At 39.5% G+C, this 13,808-nt stretch overlaps 1 protein-coding gene across 1 annotated transcript in view; it reads left to right on the forward strand.

Annotated features, from left to right (window-relative positions):
* Nucleotides 1–8,141, forward strand: part of Adam28 (ADAM metallopeptidase domain 28) — a 54,176-nt gene extending 46,035 nt beyond the window's left edge. The window contains exons 19-23 of the mRNA XM_057786451.1: nucleotides 3,374–3,482; nucleotides 4,390–4,468; nucleotides 5,208–5,282; nucleotides 6,612–6,658; nucleotides 8,078–8,141. Of these exons, the coding sequence (XP_057642434.1) occupies nucleotides 3,374–3,482; nucleotides 4,390–4,468; nucleotides 5,208–5,282; nucleotides 6,612–6,658; nucleotides 8,078–8,099 (332 nt within the window). The 3' untranslated portion in view covers nucleotides 8,100–8,141. The remainder of the gene's footprint in view (nucleotides 1–3,373; nucleotides 3,483–4,389; nucleotides 4,469–5,207; nucleotides 5,283–6,611; nucleotides 6,659–8,077) is intronic.
* Nucleotides 8,142–13,808: the final 5,667 nt, after the last annotated feature.

Consider the following 13,808-nt stretch of genomic DNA (forward strand, 5'->3'; position numbering starts at 1 on the left):
TTTGTTTTCTTTATTATACCAGTTACTGTGTAGAAATCTTAAAAATAACCACTCTGAAGATGTATTTCGGGGGTGGTGAGATGGTTCAGTAGTGAGCACTTGCTGCTTTTACGGAGGATGCTGGCTTGATTCCCAGCACTAACTCCAGCTCTAGGGGATTCGTCACCCTCTTCTGCCTCCTTCACAGGGTGCACACGCATACATGCAATTAAATACTCATACATAAATAAAAATAAATAAATCTTTGACTTAATTTTGATATTATAACTTGGTACTGTCAGTGACTATCTGATTAGAAGTCATGGTATTATTCACATGCATATTTAGAATAGTCATATCTCCTCAGCGGATTAAAACTGCCTTCATTGTGAACTGCTGCTGTGCGTGTCTCTATTACTGCTTGCCTTTTAAAGGCTGCAGTTCCCAGAGACCAAGATGGTTGAAGCATAATTCTGCATCTGTTTGTGTTGCTATAATATCTTCACATTTACATTCATTCTTATAATATCCTCACATTTACATTGATTCTTTTTAATCGTCTTGAAACTTGAATATTATGCATTTAAATTATGAAGTTAAGAAAATTATGCATTAAAAAATCTTTGCTATCTCACACACCTATGGGTTTGGATTTATTTTTCAAAATTTATTTGGAGAACAAATTACTAAAGTTCTGGGACACAAATCATCAGTTATGTTGAGCAGTTTCTATACGTCTTGTCTCATCTAAGCTTCTTCTTTTTGCTCTTTTTTATTTATATTTTGTGCTGAATTACAAACCAGTTGGCCATTTTGTTCACCATTTTGCTCTTTTTATGAATTTTGAGGGTAGGAAGTTTTTCATTCTATTAGTTGTCCTAAAAATTTCCATAGCTCTTTATTTGTTCAACAAGATTTTAGAGTGATTGTAGATACATAGCAACACTGAGTGCAGTGTGCAGGGGTTCACTTGCACCCCTGCACCCCCACTGTAGAGTGGTGCATTAGTGACTGCCAATAAACATATATTGAGATCCCATTGTCATTCAAAGCACAGCTTTTGTCAGGGTTTGCTCTTGATTCATTTGTTCTTTCCCATTTCCCGTGTTTCTAAACATGCCTCCTCCTCTTCTTCCTGCTTCTCATTTTTGGTTGTCAGCCCTCAAGACTGCGTCTAGGACCTCATGCACGCTAGGCTCTCCCACCAAGTTACATCTGAACCTTCTTTCTGGGATCATTTTCTTCTTCCTCTCTGCCTTTTTAAAATTATATTTCTGTTAGTATGTTGAGAATCCCATACAAAGTATTCTGATAGAGTTTGCTCCTCTCTCCCACTCCCCCAAGATTCAACCCTCTTACCTGCCCAATCCATCCAACTTCGAGTCATTGACATCATCTTCTTCTGTTCTTCTTCTTCATCTAGTCCACTATTAGTGCCCTGGAGTGTGCTGACCTACTAGGGGTCATGCCATTAAAGAAACTGACTCTCGGCTGGGTGGTGGTGGCGCACGCCTTTAATCCCAGCACTTGGGAGGCAGAGGCAGGCGGATCTCTGTGAGTTCGAGACCAGCCTGGACTACAAGAGCTAGTTCCAGGACAGGCTCCAAAACCACAGAGAAACCCTGTCTCAAAAAACCAAGAAAAAAAAAAAAAGAAAGAAACTGACTCTCATTTATATTTTTCTAAATTCTTACTACCTCATTAATATCTACAAAAAAATCTATTCTTTAGAACTTTAATGGATTTAGGAGTTTTGTAAAAGCTTTATGCTGATCAAGACCACCATTGCTAGCAATAGAAGAAGCTAGATTTGTTGGTTATTTATTTCTGTCTTCAAATGCCCACTTACTGTCTGTTAATAATATTATTTTCTTTTACCCCAAGCCACAACTTTGTCCTTTCAGATTTGGCATGTTTGTTAGCACTGACAGTATTCCAAATACTCTAATATGATGTTTTTAAAATACATATTATTCTGACATTAGTTCTAATGTGTCCGCTCTTTCCCATTCTTGAGCTAAGCTCTGTCTAGCAGAAATGCCACAGCATTTGGTTTTTCTTTTATTTCCTTGAGCAAGAATTTTATGGAAGCTGAAAAGAATTAGATATTTGAACAAATGCCGTTTTCTTATCTTGAATTCTACTTTCTGGGGTGTCTACCTTTACCTGCATGTTTTGTCTTCACACTTGTCAAATTTTCCTGTATTTTTGGAACTGTCAGCCTTGCTGCTGGACTATGTATTCCCCTGCTCTTCAGATGTGTGTGCTTTCTGGTTTCTGCTGATTTCTGATGATTAGAAGAGAAACAAACCCTTGAGATTGCCAAGAATCCAGGCTGAATGTATTACTTAGATGAGGACGTAAAGACAAAGACAATTCATGAATTATGTCCTTTTTGTTTTTTTCTAATTACCCTGCTCTTTATTTGCCAATGGGGCAATACCATCTCTTTCTTGTTTCATTCCAAGGCTGGATTTAAAATATGTTTTCCCTGCTCTGCCATCCCTGTTATTCCATATCCTCCTGCAGTCTCCCAGCCTTCACTCTCCTATTACTTCTGCCAATCTTCTTCCATTTAAAGAGTTTTCAGTAAGAAGTTATTTAACTCACCTCCTGTATACTTTTACTTGCCTTTTATAGACATTAGCTCTGTGATCATGATCAATACCATTTGCATTTTACCAACTCTGTTAGATTTCTTTTCATTCTTTTTTTTTTTTTTTGACAGAACACTTGATAAACGTGTCTTAAGGAAGGAAGGGCTTGCTTTGGTTTAGTTTTGTGGTTACAGTCCATTATGGTAGGGAAGACATAGTAGTGGGAGAACAGAGAGCTGACAGGTCACATGGTACTTTCAGTCAGGAAGCAGAGAGAGATGAATGCAGTACCCAGAGGTCTTTTGGCTCATTCCCCTCTTCAGTGCAGACTGGGAAGCCAGTCCATGTCCAGGGTGGGTCTTCCCTCCTCCCCTTCCACAGACGAGATGACAGTTAATCATCAAATATAACTTTCCAGGAAGACAGGTTCATTTTGTAAAAGCTAGATAAAATTTGTAGCAAATAAAATAGTCAGGCCAGATGCAATGGCGTTGCATTGTAATTCTGTTACATGGGAGTTTGAGGTTGGAAGATCACAGCGAGTTTGAGACCAGCCTGGACTACACAATGAGTTCAAGGGCAGCCTAGCCTACATGGCCAGATTCTTTTTGAAAAAGAAAGAAAAGAAGAAAGGGAGGGAAAGAATGAGAAAAAAGGGACGGGGAGAGAAAAGGAGGAAGAGAAGGAAGGAAGGAAAAAAGGAAGGAAGAAAAAAGGAAGGAAAGATAAAAAGGAGGCAATCTAGAGTGAGACAAGCGTCTTGGTCCTCAATAGGGTTTCTGTGCTCTCTGTTGCAGATTTCTCCATCGTGGTTGGCGTGCTCTTCCCTCTGGCAGTCATATTTGTGGTGGTTGCTGTAGTGATCCGGCATCAAAGTGCCAGAAGGAATCAGAAGAGAGTTCAGAGGTAAGCCTTCATGTGCTTTGGAGACCCTTTAACCTCTACTTCATTTGACATTGGATTATTTGATTTAATCCTTCCCTTTTAATTTTATTTTACTTCATATATTAAGAAAACCACACAGGTATGGTTTTCACTGACCAGAGACTGGGTATCCCTTAGACTGGGCAATCTTTTGCAGCCAGATACAATTCTTTTCTCCTTGGAGTAGCTATGTTTGTAATTAATAATAGCAGTGACATTGGACTGCATTTATTTTTAGAATATTACTATTATTAGAATAGAAGAGAGCATATTAATTGTCTGACAGTTGTCTGGTAGACATTGTGCTGAGAATTTCCTATCATCTCTTTTAATCGTCAAGAAGACTTCATGAAACAGCTGCGGTATTCTCACTCTCTGGATGAAATGTGACCTCTATGTCTCTTAAGATAATGGAATTCTCTTTTAATAAATGTAGAGGAGACAGGAAGGTTAACAGAGGCCTCTGCATTTTTCAAAAGTGAGAAATTGAGGTTTGATTGGCATGCAGATCCTTTCTCTTACAAATCATCTTAACAAAATTATTTTCCATCACTTTCAAGACTGAATTATTTTGGTGGAACTTATTTCATACAAAATGACTCTTAGGGAAATACTTGAGTCAAAAATAATCAAAATGTCATAATTTAGATAAAAGTTGGCTTAACATCATTATCTTTGGGATCAGGGTACTGCCAAGAACCCAGTTATTAGCCACAGGATAATAATGGCGGATAACTTGCAACTAAAGACTGAGGGATGTTCTGGAAGCACACAGAACCCTGGTAGTGGAGCAGGGCACAGTGGGCAAAGGAAGTTGTTCATCCTCTGTTGAGTTTTCCTGGCGTGCTGAAGATGCTGTTCAATTCACAGGACATGGTTTTACTTTTAGGCCACTGCCCACCAAGGATGCCAAGCTGCACAAACAGAAGTGTAAATCCCCAAAGGCGAAGACGGTTCAACCCCAGGAGGTGAACTCAAGTTTGAACTGGTTTTCTTTTTGTGACACCCAAGGTTATGGTTTACCCTTTTCTTATATTATTCTGACCGTACATCTGTCATTTGTGCACAGTAATGCCTAGAAATCTACCCCACATCAGCAGGTAGTAAGGACGGTGGACTCTGTGCCCACATACACAGTCAACTTCCCCTAGTGTCTTGTTAAGACACAAAAAAATCTTCAAAAAAGCCCTTGCAGAAAGGGCTTGTGAAACTCAAAGAGAATAGAGGGGAGAAATGTTGACAGCTTCTCCCTCCCCTTCCTTCCCCTTTCCCTCCCTTTCCCCCTTCTTCACCTATTCTGCCTTCTCTTCCAGCTCACTCTCACTCTGTCCACTTTGACTCTAAGTTCATTATCACTCCTGGTAAACTCCTCTCTACATAAAGCAATGTGTATATTTGGACGGTCAACCATGTAGCATGTAACATGCATGACACTTACAGCTCTTGCCTTGTCTTAGATGTTTAGGACTTTGAGCTGAAATAGATCAATAGCTCAGCATCAGTGGTGATGGTTGTTATAGAAGTTATCCTTGGAAGTCCTGGAGAAATCCTCCTATAATGCTACAACTGGACTACTGGGATCTCTCCTGTCTTATTTCCAAATTTCAGCGTCACCATTATCATATAGGCTGGGAAAAGGTAACTTCTCTGCTGACTGTACTTCAGCACCTGGTGGTTTCATTGTAAAGTTTTATTTCTTTGTTTTAGATGAGCCAGATCAAGAAGCTCCATGTGTCTGAAGAAGCTCCGCCCACTGAAGAGAATGAGCCTCCCCTCAATGTTGTGAGTTAGCAACTTCTCTTCTCTATCATCCAGTCCAACCTCAAGGAAATGCTCCCGAAAGATATAACCTGTAGTGCTCAACTGTTGATTCAGAAGAATGTTGAGATTTGTATGTATAGTAAAGTAAAATATAAATTCTTCTGCAAAACTTTAAAATGCAAAATGTGGGTATATATGCCTCTATATTTTTATTTCTGAGTTTATCCTATAAATTAAGAGCATAGAGGTGGAAGTTGGTAATGCAGAATATTCATGTCTTAACTAGGGTTTCTGTTGCTGAGTTAAAACATCGTGAACAAAAAGAAGTTGGAGGAAAGGATTTATTTAAGCTTATAGCTTATATGTCCATCACTGGGGAAAGCCAGGGCAGGAACTGGAGCCGAAGACATGGAGGGATGCTGCTATTTAGATTGCTTCCTCTGACTTGCTCAACCTGCTGTCGTATACAACTCAAGACTATCTGCTCATGGATGGCACCACCCACAATGGGTTGGCCCCTCCCGCTCCCTCGTTTATCATTAATCAAGAATGATAGTCCAGAGATCTACATACAGTCCAATTCTAAAGAGTCAGTTCTTGTTTGAGATTTTCTTCTTCCCAGATACATTTAGCTTTGTATGAAGTTGGCAAAAACCAATCAGTGCAATTCATTTGCTCCACAGAACCCATTTTTAACCTAGGTTGATGCAGTAAAGAGTAGCATAGACTACATAGATAAAACATTTATTTATGTTCATTCTTGAGACTGGGAATTCTAAGATTGAAGATCTGGAATTTCCTGGTGTCTGGTGAGAACTGAGTCCTGGTCCATCCGTTGAGGATAATGGAAAGGAAATGGGGGTAGGAGAGAAAGATTAGGGAAAGGAGAGATACAATTACCTTTTTGTATCTTCATCGATCCAATTCTGAGAACTCAACCTCCAAGAGGTGAAAGCCCCCAAACCTAACCATCACACTGGGGATTATGGCATCAACATATGGACTGGAGAGGGAGGGGGAGGGGAGTGGGATGTGGGGAGTCGGGGGAGGGGGAGGGAAAAGGGAGGTGGGAAGGAGGTGGAAATTTTTAATAAAAAAAAATATGATTTGTGTGGATGCAAAAATTAAGTCCACACTAACCAGTCTCGTCACATAGCTGTGGACCCTGGACCCTGTGCTTATGTCTGCATCATAACTAAATGAAAGTGTCATACTCGTGGGTTTTGAATTCTTCACGTGGTTAAGTTTCCAAAGTCTCTGTTCTTAAGAATGAGTTAAACATTTTCAGTAGGCACACACATTTTGAAGAGCCTATTCCGAGCTGTCTCTCCCTTTTTATCTTCTTCCTAGCTATCCACGAAGCCAAATTTCCCACCACCACCAATTCCTGTTTCCTCGTAAGTATCAGATAGTCACTGGTGGATTTTCTGCCAACTGGCTCTAATCCATAGGCTCTTTGCCAGTGCTCCTTTGGCTCACCTAACCTCATCACAGCACATTTGCTCTGGAGAGACTGGAAAGGCAAGGCGTCCTCCTTCGATAGTGATTTCACAAGGCTACTGAATCTTTATGACGACACAGTAGTCTTTTCAGTTCATAACTGTTGAGAAATAATGGATAAATTTATTGAATAAGGTAAATGTCTTCCAAGGAATTGTTTCTGGATGCTCATTAAGGAGGGCATAAGATTAGATATTTATGAAATGATGGTTATTTCTTTAAGAGGTAGAAGATGAAAAGGAGATCCATGAAGGCAAGCTGGAATAAAAGGCAAGTGTTCTTTAAGTAAAAGGCAGAATCAATATATTCATGAGTAGTTCTCATGCCTAACCCTCTGTTGTGTGTAAAAGAGAAAGAGTCAAAGTTCCTTTTGTCAAGATGTTTTACAGTGTTAGCGAGCAAACAAGCCACACATGCCTGGTGTGCCTAATTCCTCAAATACTATTAGTGTCAAAGTGTGCAGTACTAATGAGAAACCATTGTGGTGTCCCTGTGAATGGAGCTGGTGAAGCAAAAGGCCATTGACATTGTATTTGGAATTGACCCCAGACACTTGAGTAGCACCGAAGTGAGTAGTGAGGGGGTAGGCAGTAATTCCATGAAGGAACTAAGCTTGGCTGAGATGGGGAAACATACCATCTCTACTGATTTATTTTTCCATTTTGTCCTAGTAACACAAAATCATTTTCCTATTTTCAAAATAAGCTCACTTCTTCACCCACTTATGAGATCTATAATGAAATTATGATTGCCTTTTATCACCACTAGTGTCAAGAAGAAAAGCCTCTATCATGTCTTCTAAGGTTTTTACTCTAGGTCAGGGCCTGATATTAGTGTCTTGATGATGAGCTTTTTTTTCAATAAACAAGAAAAGGGAGACTGAAAAATGTACAGTTACGTAGCTGTGGTGACCCAGTTCTTTATTTTCTCATACTAGTGAACAAGAATTGAGTGAGTAGATGCAGCATCCACAGAAACGCTCACCTAGATCCTTAACTCTCTCTGCATCTCCTCATCTTAGGAATCTACTTGCCATGGTCTACTTTCCTATGCCTGCAACTCCTCCCATCTCTGTCCTCCTTCTGCTAACTGTCCACAGGAACATTTAAATCCCAGAGGGAGAGCTGTCTCTCATTTTGTCATGACCTTCTGCTGTTACTAGTTCTTCATGGCTGGTGTATTAAATAATTTATAATGTGGAGAGCAGGGTTTTAAGGAATTCTGTTAATTTTCTTATTAGCTTCGTGTTACATCTCTCTATGAACTTTGATAAATTTTTAGGTTGCTTTGATCATCTAAGGTTTTCTTTCTTTAAGGGATTCAAATGCAAAAGTCTGAAGCAACAGCTAAGCCAGGGTTGATGATCATATGATCAGATTGGAAGCCTGGATGCTTTGGATGGAAAAGAGAGGAGCTCACTTCTTTATTACTATTGCTCTTGGCACTCAGAGGTCAACACTGCCTAGTTTATGCTGTATTTTGAAGAGACTAAAACTTGCAAGAAAGATACTTTTGACCTTTGTCCTAACTTAATAATATCCTTTCCATACTCATAGGAAGACGGCAAAGGAAATATATAAACTATAATACTCTAATTAGTTGGTTCCAACCCCTTGGTTTACTATGATGGTGACTGCTTAAATATTTTTGACGACCTGAATTTTCTTCTGCCTTTGGAAGGGACTGATGTGCTCTCTAATGAAAACACAGCAATACAAACAAAACAAAACAAAATCATAAGAAACTGGAGGAGGGTGCATTCATTATTAAACAAGTAGCAATGTCTTGATTCTATCTACTTGTCAAATTAGAACATCAATTTAAAAATAGAATTATGTAAGCACCTCCTCCTCTATATGTCTTCGATATCCTTTCTTCTGAAGTTTTTTATTAACTTTGCTATTTGGGGGGTTTCCTACAATAGAGTAAAATATTTTTATGAACTAATTTAGTCACCGATTATTTGTGTGCTGACTGCTGGCATGATTAAAGTGAGCTTCCCTTTTAAAACAGAGAATGTTCAGTTAAAGAAATGAACATGAACCAGGAGTTGCAAACTGGTGACCTACAGGCCGGGTTTGGATTGCAGATGTGTTTTATTTGCTCTAAATCAAAGATCCTGGCCACACAGCACTATTTTTTTTTTAAAAAAAAAACATGATTGTTTTGAGTTTATATGAAATAATTTTTAAATTGCAAGATCTTGCATAAACATTCAGATTCCTGGATTGTAACAAATAATCAGATGGGTCTGTCAACAGCAGAATCACACTTCCCATAACATCTTCAGCTTCATTGACAGATGCTAAAATGAACATGGTTGGCTGGGTACCAAACACTCCCCTGCCTTGTTTTAAGAACCCTGCTTTTACCTAGCTGTCCATTTGTTTTATAGAACAGTTGATGTAACTCCATACACATTATGTTAACCACTCATGACAATCAGAATGTCCTTGCCTCTGATTTGTTAAGTGAATGGGTTACTCCCCACTTTGTCCCTGTGAGATGAGGGAGGAAGTTATGTTGGAAAACTTCTGAGGAATGTTTCCCCATCCATCCTTTCTTCTGCTTGTTGGCATCTGGTCCTGCTGCAGCTGTGTTGGGATCTGAAGACAAGGATGGTGTGGACAAGATAGAACAGAAAGATAAACAGAATTCAGCTGAACTTTCCTAAGATGTTGTTGAGCTGGTAGATTAACAACTGTTGAACTGGCTCCACTTTTTGCTGGGACTTTTTGTACAATCAATAAATTTTCCTTGTTGTGCAAAACATGTCGAGTTGGGTTTTCTCTCATGTGAAGTTGCAGTCGCCCTAAAGAGTGAAGTAGCTTTGCTGTTACCAAGATGCATGCTCTCCTATGGTCATGGCCACATTTTCCTTTATTATATTTGTGCTGTTACATTCATTGCCAACATCACTTGCTCCTGCCAGTCCTTTCAGTCTGTATCTCAAAAGCACAGTTCAACATCCAGTGATTCTAGAGCCCACCTGCCAAACAATTCTCATTGGAACCCTTCTTTCCATGTAGGAGTTTCTTAAGTATGGAACTACTTAAGTTTGGTTGAGTCTTGGAGATAAGACTATAAACTTAGAACACCTTATTCTAACCTGGAAATACATCCCTATTTCCCATGAAGTCTGTGCCCCAACCCCACTGTTTCTGTTTATTTGCTTGTTTCCTTGAATTAATAACTCTTCCAAGCCACAGATTTACTTATCCTTTCAAACAACGGCATTTATTTGCATGTATGTGTGTGCTCATCAGAGAACAATTTGCTAGAGTTAGCTGTCTCCATCTCCATCCACCATTTACCACGTGGGTCCTTTACCTACTGAGTCATTTTGCTGACTCCCACATTATGTAGTGAGTGCATGTGTGATGTGATATGTGTGTGTTTGTGTATGTATTCACACACTCATGCCTGCATGCATGTGGAACTCAGAGGACAATTTAGTAAAGTTGGGTCTTTCTAGTCATCTTTATGTGGGCTCCAGGGAGTGAACTCAGGTCTCCAGGCTTATTCTGCAAGCACTTTTACCTTCGGAACCATCTCACCAGTGCTTACTTTATCTTTTATAATGTTAATGTAGTCTTGAACTTAGAACTCTCAAGTATCCCCTTGTCATACCTGGAGCTTGAAATAAGCCATATATATTCACAGAGAGCAGTGTTTGAACATGCTGTGATTCTCTAAATGATGTTATTTTCTCCTTGACCAATCAAATAGTTCAAAAGTTCCTAATACATCTACTGGGCTCTAATCACTTGGGACCTCTTTTATCATCTCTCTTTCTCTGTCCTTTATTTTTCTCTTTCTGAAAATTTAGTGGCATGGTCGATCTCATTAATTTCTCTCACATGCACTCTTTCTCTCACTGTTGTCTGTATGATTCCTTGGTGGGTTGGGAGAACTTTAGTTTGTTTTCATATTATTGATTTTTATGTTGTCAGTCTTCTTCCTTAATTTTAATTTATTTTGCCATTGTTCACCGTATTTGCTTTTTCGGCAGTAACAATCCTTTTCAGAAATGTTTAGTGCTAAAATGAATGTGGTATTGCCTCTCAGCCTTTTGTGTAAGATTAAGAGCAAAAACTTCACGTGCCAATCAGACAGACTTCATCTTCCAGAGGTTCCGACTATTGAAATCGGGGTTACTGGAGGAGCAGGCTTTGTCTGAGAAGGATTGCTAGAAAATTGGTTACAGCTGTATTCATGCTTTCATTGGTGTGATGGGAGCTGAGGAAGTAAGACCAAGCAGCGTGAGGAAGAAGTCTTAATATACCTCCGTGAAGGCTTTAACAGGCCATACTCCAGCTCTGACCATAGAGTCATTTTTAGAACAGTACAAGGTCAGAAGACAAAAGAAAAGGTCTTTCTTCTCTAATGTCAGTCAATCACAAGTACTGGTTGTCCCCAGCAGAGATGAGGTTTAGGGAATGACTTCGGGATTGGGAGTAACTTTTAAGAAAGCCCAAAGGCTCTTTGCAGGCAATACTGGCAACCACTGGGGGACTTTATGATGCTCAATAGGTACCTTGGCACATGCTGGCAAGGTCTATTATTTCTATTTATTTCATTGAACATACTTGGCTCAACTCATAAGGATGGCATTCAAAATGGCTCTAAACATACTCAGGTAACATCTATAAAGATGACCAATGGGAATATATCTGTATACTCTCAGCTGTCCCTAGAGTTTTAGCTGAGAAAAAGGTAAGGATACCTTTGAAGGTGAGTTACTATAGAAGTTTACATCCCGAGGTCTGCCTCACATAGAAGCTAACAAAATGACAAGCAAAGCAAAGATGATGTTCAAATGACCCAGTTTATCACAACTCATACAAAGGAAGAAGAAGTAAAAACAGCAAAGGGAATAGATGAAGATACCAGTAGGTGAAAATTGGTTGATTTCAAAATGCTAGTGACAGATAAACCACTGCACCTGTAAGAGAAATTATCCAAATGGCTTGAAACATGGTGGTTCTCACTTGGATCCAGAATGATTTAGCAATAAATCAAAGGAATGTTCACACTTAACAGGGCCCCCAGAACATATTGCTTTCAGATTGAGGACTAACAAACAGTAGGGTCGCAGGGAAGTTAGTGCTAAATGCCCAGCCTGAAGGTACTGGCATTTGGAGTCCTGAGAGATATGTTATCTCAGTTTCAGTGAACTTCATGGTATCTGATTTGCATTTTGATGAATACTTTTCAATGTGGCTGTCAAGCAGTAGTCACGGATGACCATCAGCTAGCTACTTGGTTCATTCATGGCTTATGTCACAAGAGTAAACCTCAGATAGGGCTAGTTTTACCTAAGCACAGTTCATCATAATGGCCAGCTTTCACAAAAGCCAAAACACTGCAAAAAAGCACATCAAAACAGCGGCCCTTTCTCTTCTTATTATCCATGCTTGGAGGAGAGCCACATTGAGCGTCTTGGTTGAGATGAAGCATTTCTGCAATTACAACACTTATACCGTATTCCATATGCTCTTTCCCAGCCTCATTGTATGGATTAATGGGTTTGAGGATCTGCTCTCCAGATGCACCCCTCTAGAGATAAAACAGCAGAGTTGTGTGCAGTGGTAGAGAACGGGATGTTGAGTTTGAGTACCCTGGCAGTGGGGCCTCAGAAAACCCTGGCAGTGGGGCTGGATGCTGGTTCAAGTTTGGTTTAGTGCAAACAATATCATCATGACAGAGGCAAAGATGAGATGGGTACCACTCTATATGAAGTGATCTGAAAATTTTGGTTGCATAGCCATCAAGTCTCCTTCTCTACACTCTTGCTTCAGATATCTAAGTTAATTTCCTATTAGTTTTTAATTTTGTGAAATATCAACACATAAAATGATAATATGACTTAGTGGCTTTCCCTACATTTGCAATGCCATGCAACTGTGACCTCTTGCCAGTTTTTAGTCTTGCCTATCTTCTCAGGGTGTCTTTATCCATCAAACAGTACCTCCTCATTACCCACTTTCCCAGTCCCCAGTAACCCCTATTTCAGTTTCTTTCTCTGTGAATTTACCACACCAAATACTTTGTGTAAGTACAGTTGTGTGGTGAGTGTGTGTGTGTGCATATGTGTTTACATGCCTGGATCATTTCTCTTAGCACAATGCTTTTAATCTTCCCCCATTGTTGCAGTATTTATTTGCATCATTTTTATGCTCAATCAGACTAATCCCTGTTAGTGTATTTATTTCATACTCCAGACTTCAGATTATATACATGCCCCCATGAGCTCAAACACATCAACACCACTCTCATTTGTGCTCACTTTTAACCCAAGAGAACGCTTTCTAATTTTCATCTTTACTTATACTTCTATATAGACAAACCTAAGCTGATGATTTTATTCTCTCTATTCTAGTATTGTACAAACCTCATTTTAAATTTGAGTTCATGATATCCTCTTTTTTAACAAGAACCACATCTGAGGTTGTTTGGGGAACATTGATAAGGCAGCTGTCTTCATTCCTGTGTTGACATTTCAGTTCTGTAACTGTCATGGGAAAGAAAGTTTAAGGAAGTTCACAAATTCACTTAAGTGAAAAAAAATAAACAGGAAAAAAATGAGTATGGATGTCAGTTTCCCATTGATGTCCCATAACATTCTTAAATGGAGATGACAGTCACTGGCCTGCCAGGGTTTCAAGCTAAGTGTTATGACTCAATAGAGAGACCGCCCCTCCCTGCCCCCATGTAAGTCAATACATCCCACTAAATTGACATAAACTCTTCGGCTGCCATGGTAACTTGCTGAGACGTGTCTTTTGTGCCTATAATTGGTATTGGGCCTTTGGAATCCAGCTTCAAGCAGGACTTCTTTAATCTTTCATGCTTTTAGCAAGACTGAGCAGAGCCACCAAAAAGCAGAAGTGTCTCATGGGCAGCAAAGGGAACTTGAGAGGAAAATGTGTTAGAATGATGATGGGAAGAAGTAGAGAGACACAGAAAAAGCGAACATTCCTGGCAGACTGTAAAACACACTCAGGAAGGAACAGCAGTCCTCCTTCTGCCAACAGCCAGCTGTTA

Source organism: Chionomys nivalis, chromosome 12 (assembly GCF_950005125.1).
Source record: "Chionomys nivalis chromosome 12, mChiNiv1.1, whole genome shotgun sequence".
NCBI classification, from domain to species: domain Eukaryota; kingdom Metazoa; phylum Chordata; class Mammalia; order Rodentia; family Cricetidae; genus Chionomys; species Chionomys nivalis.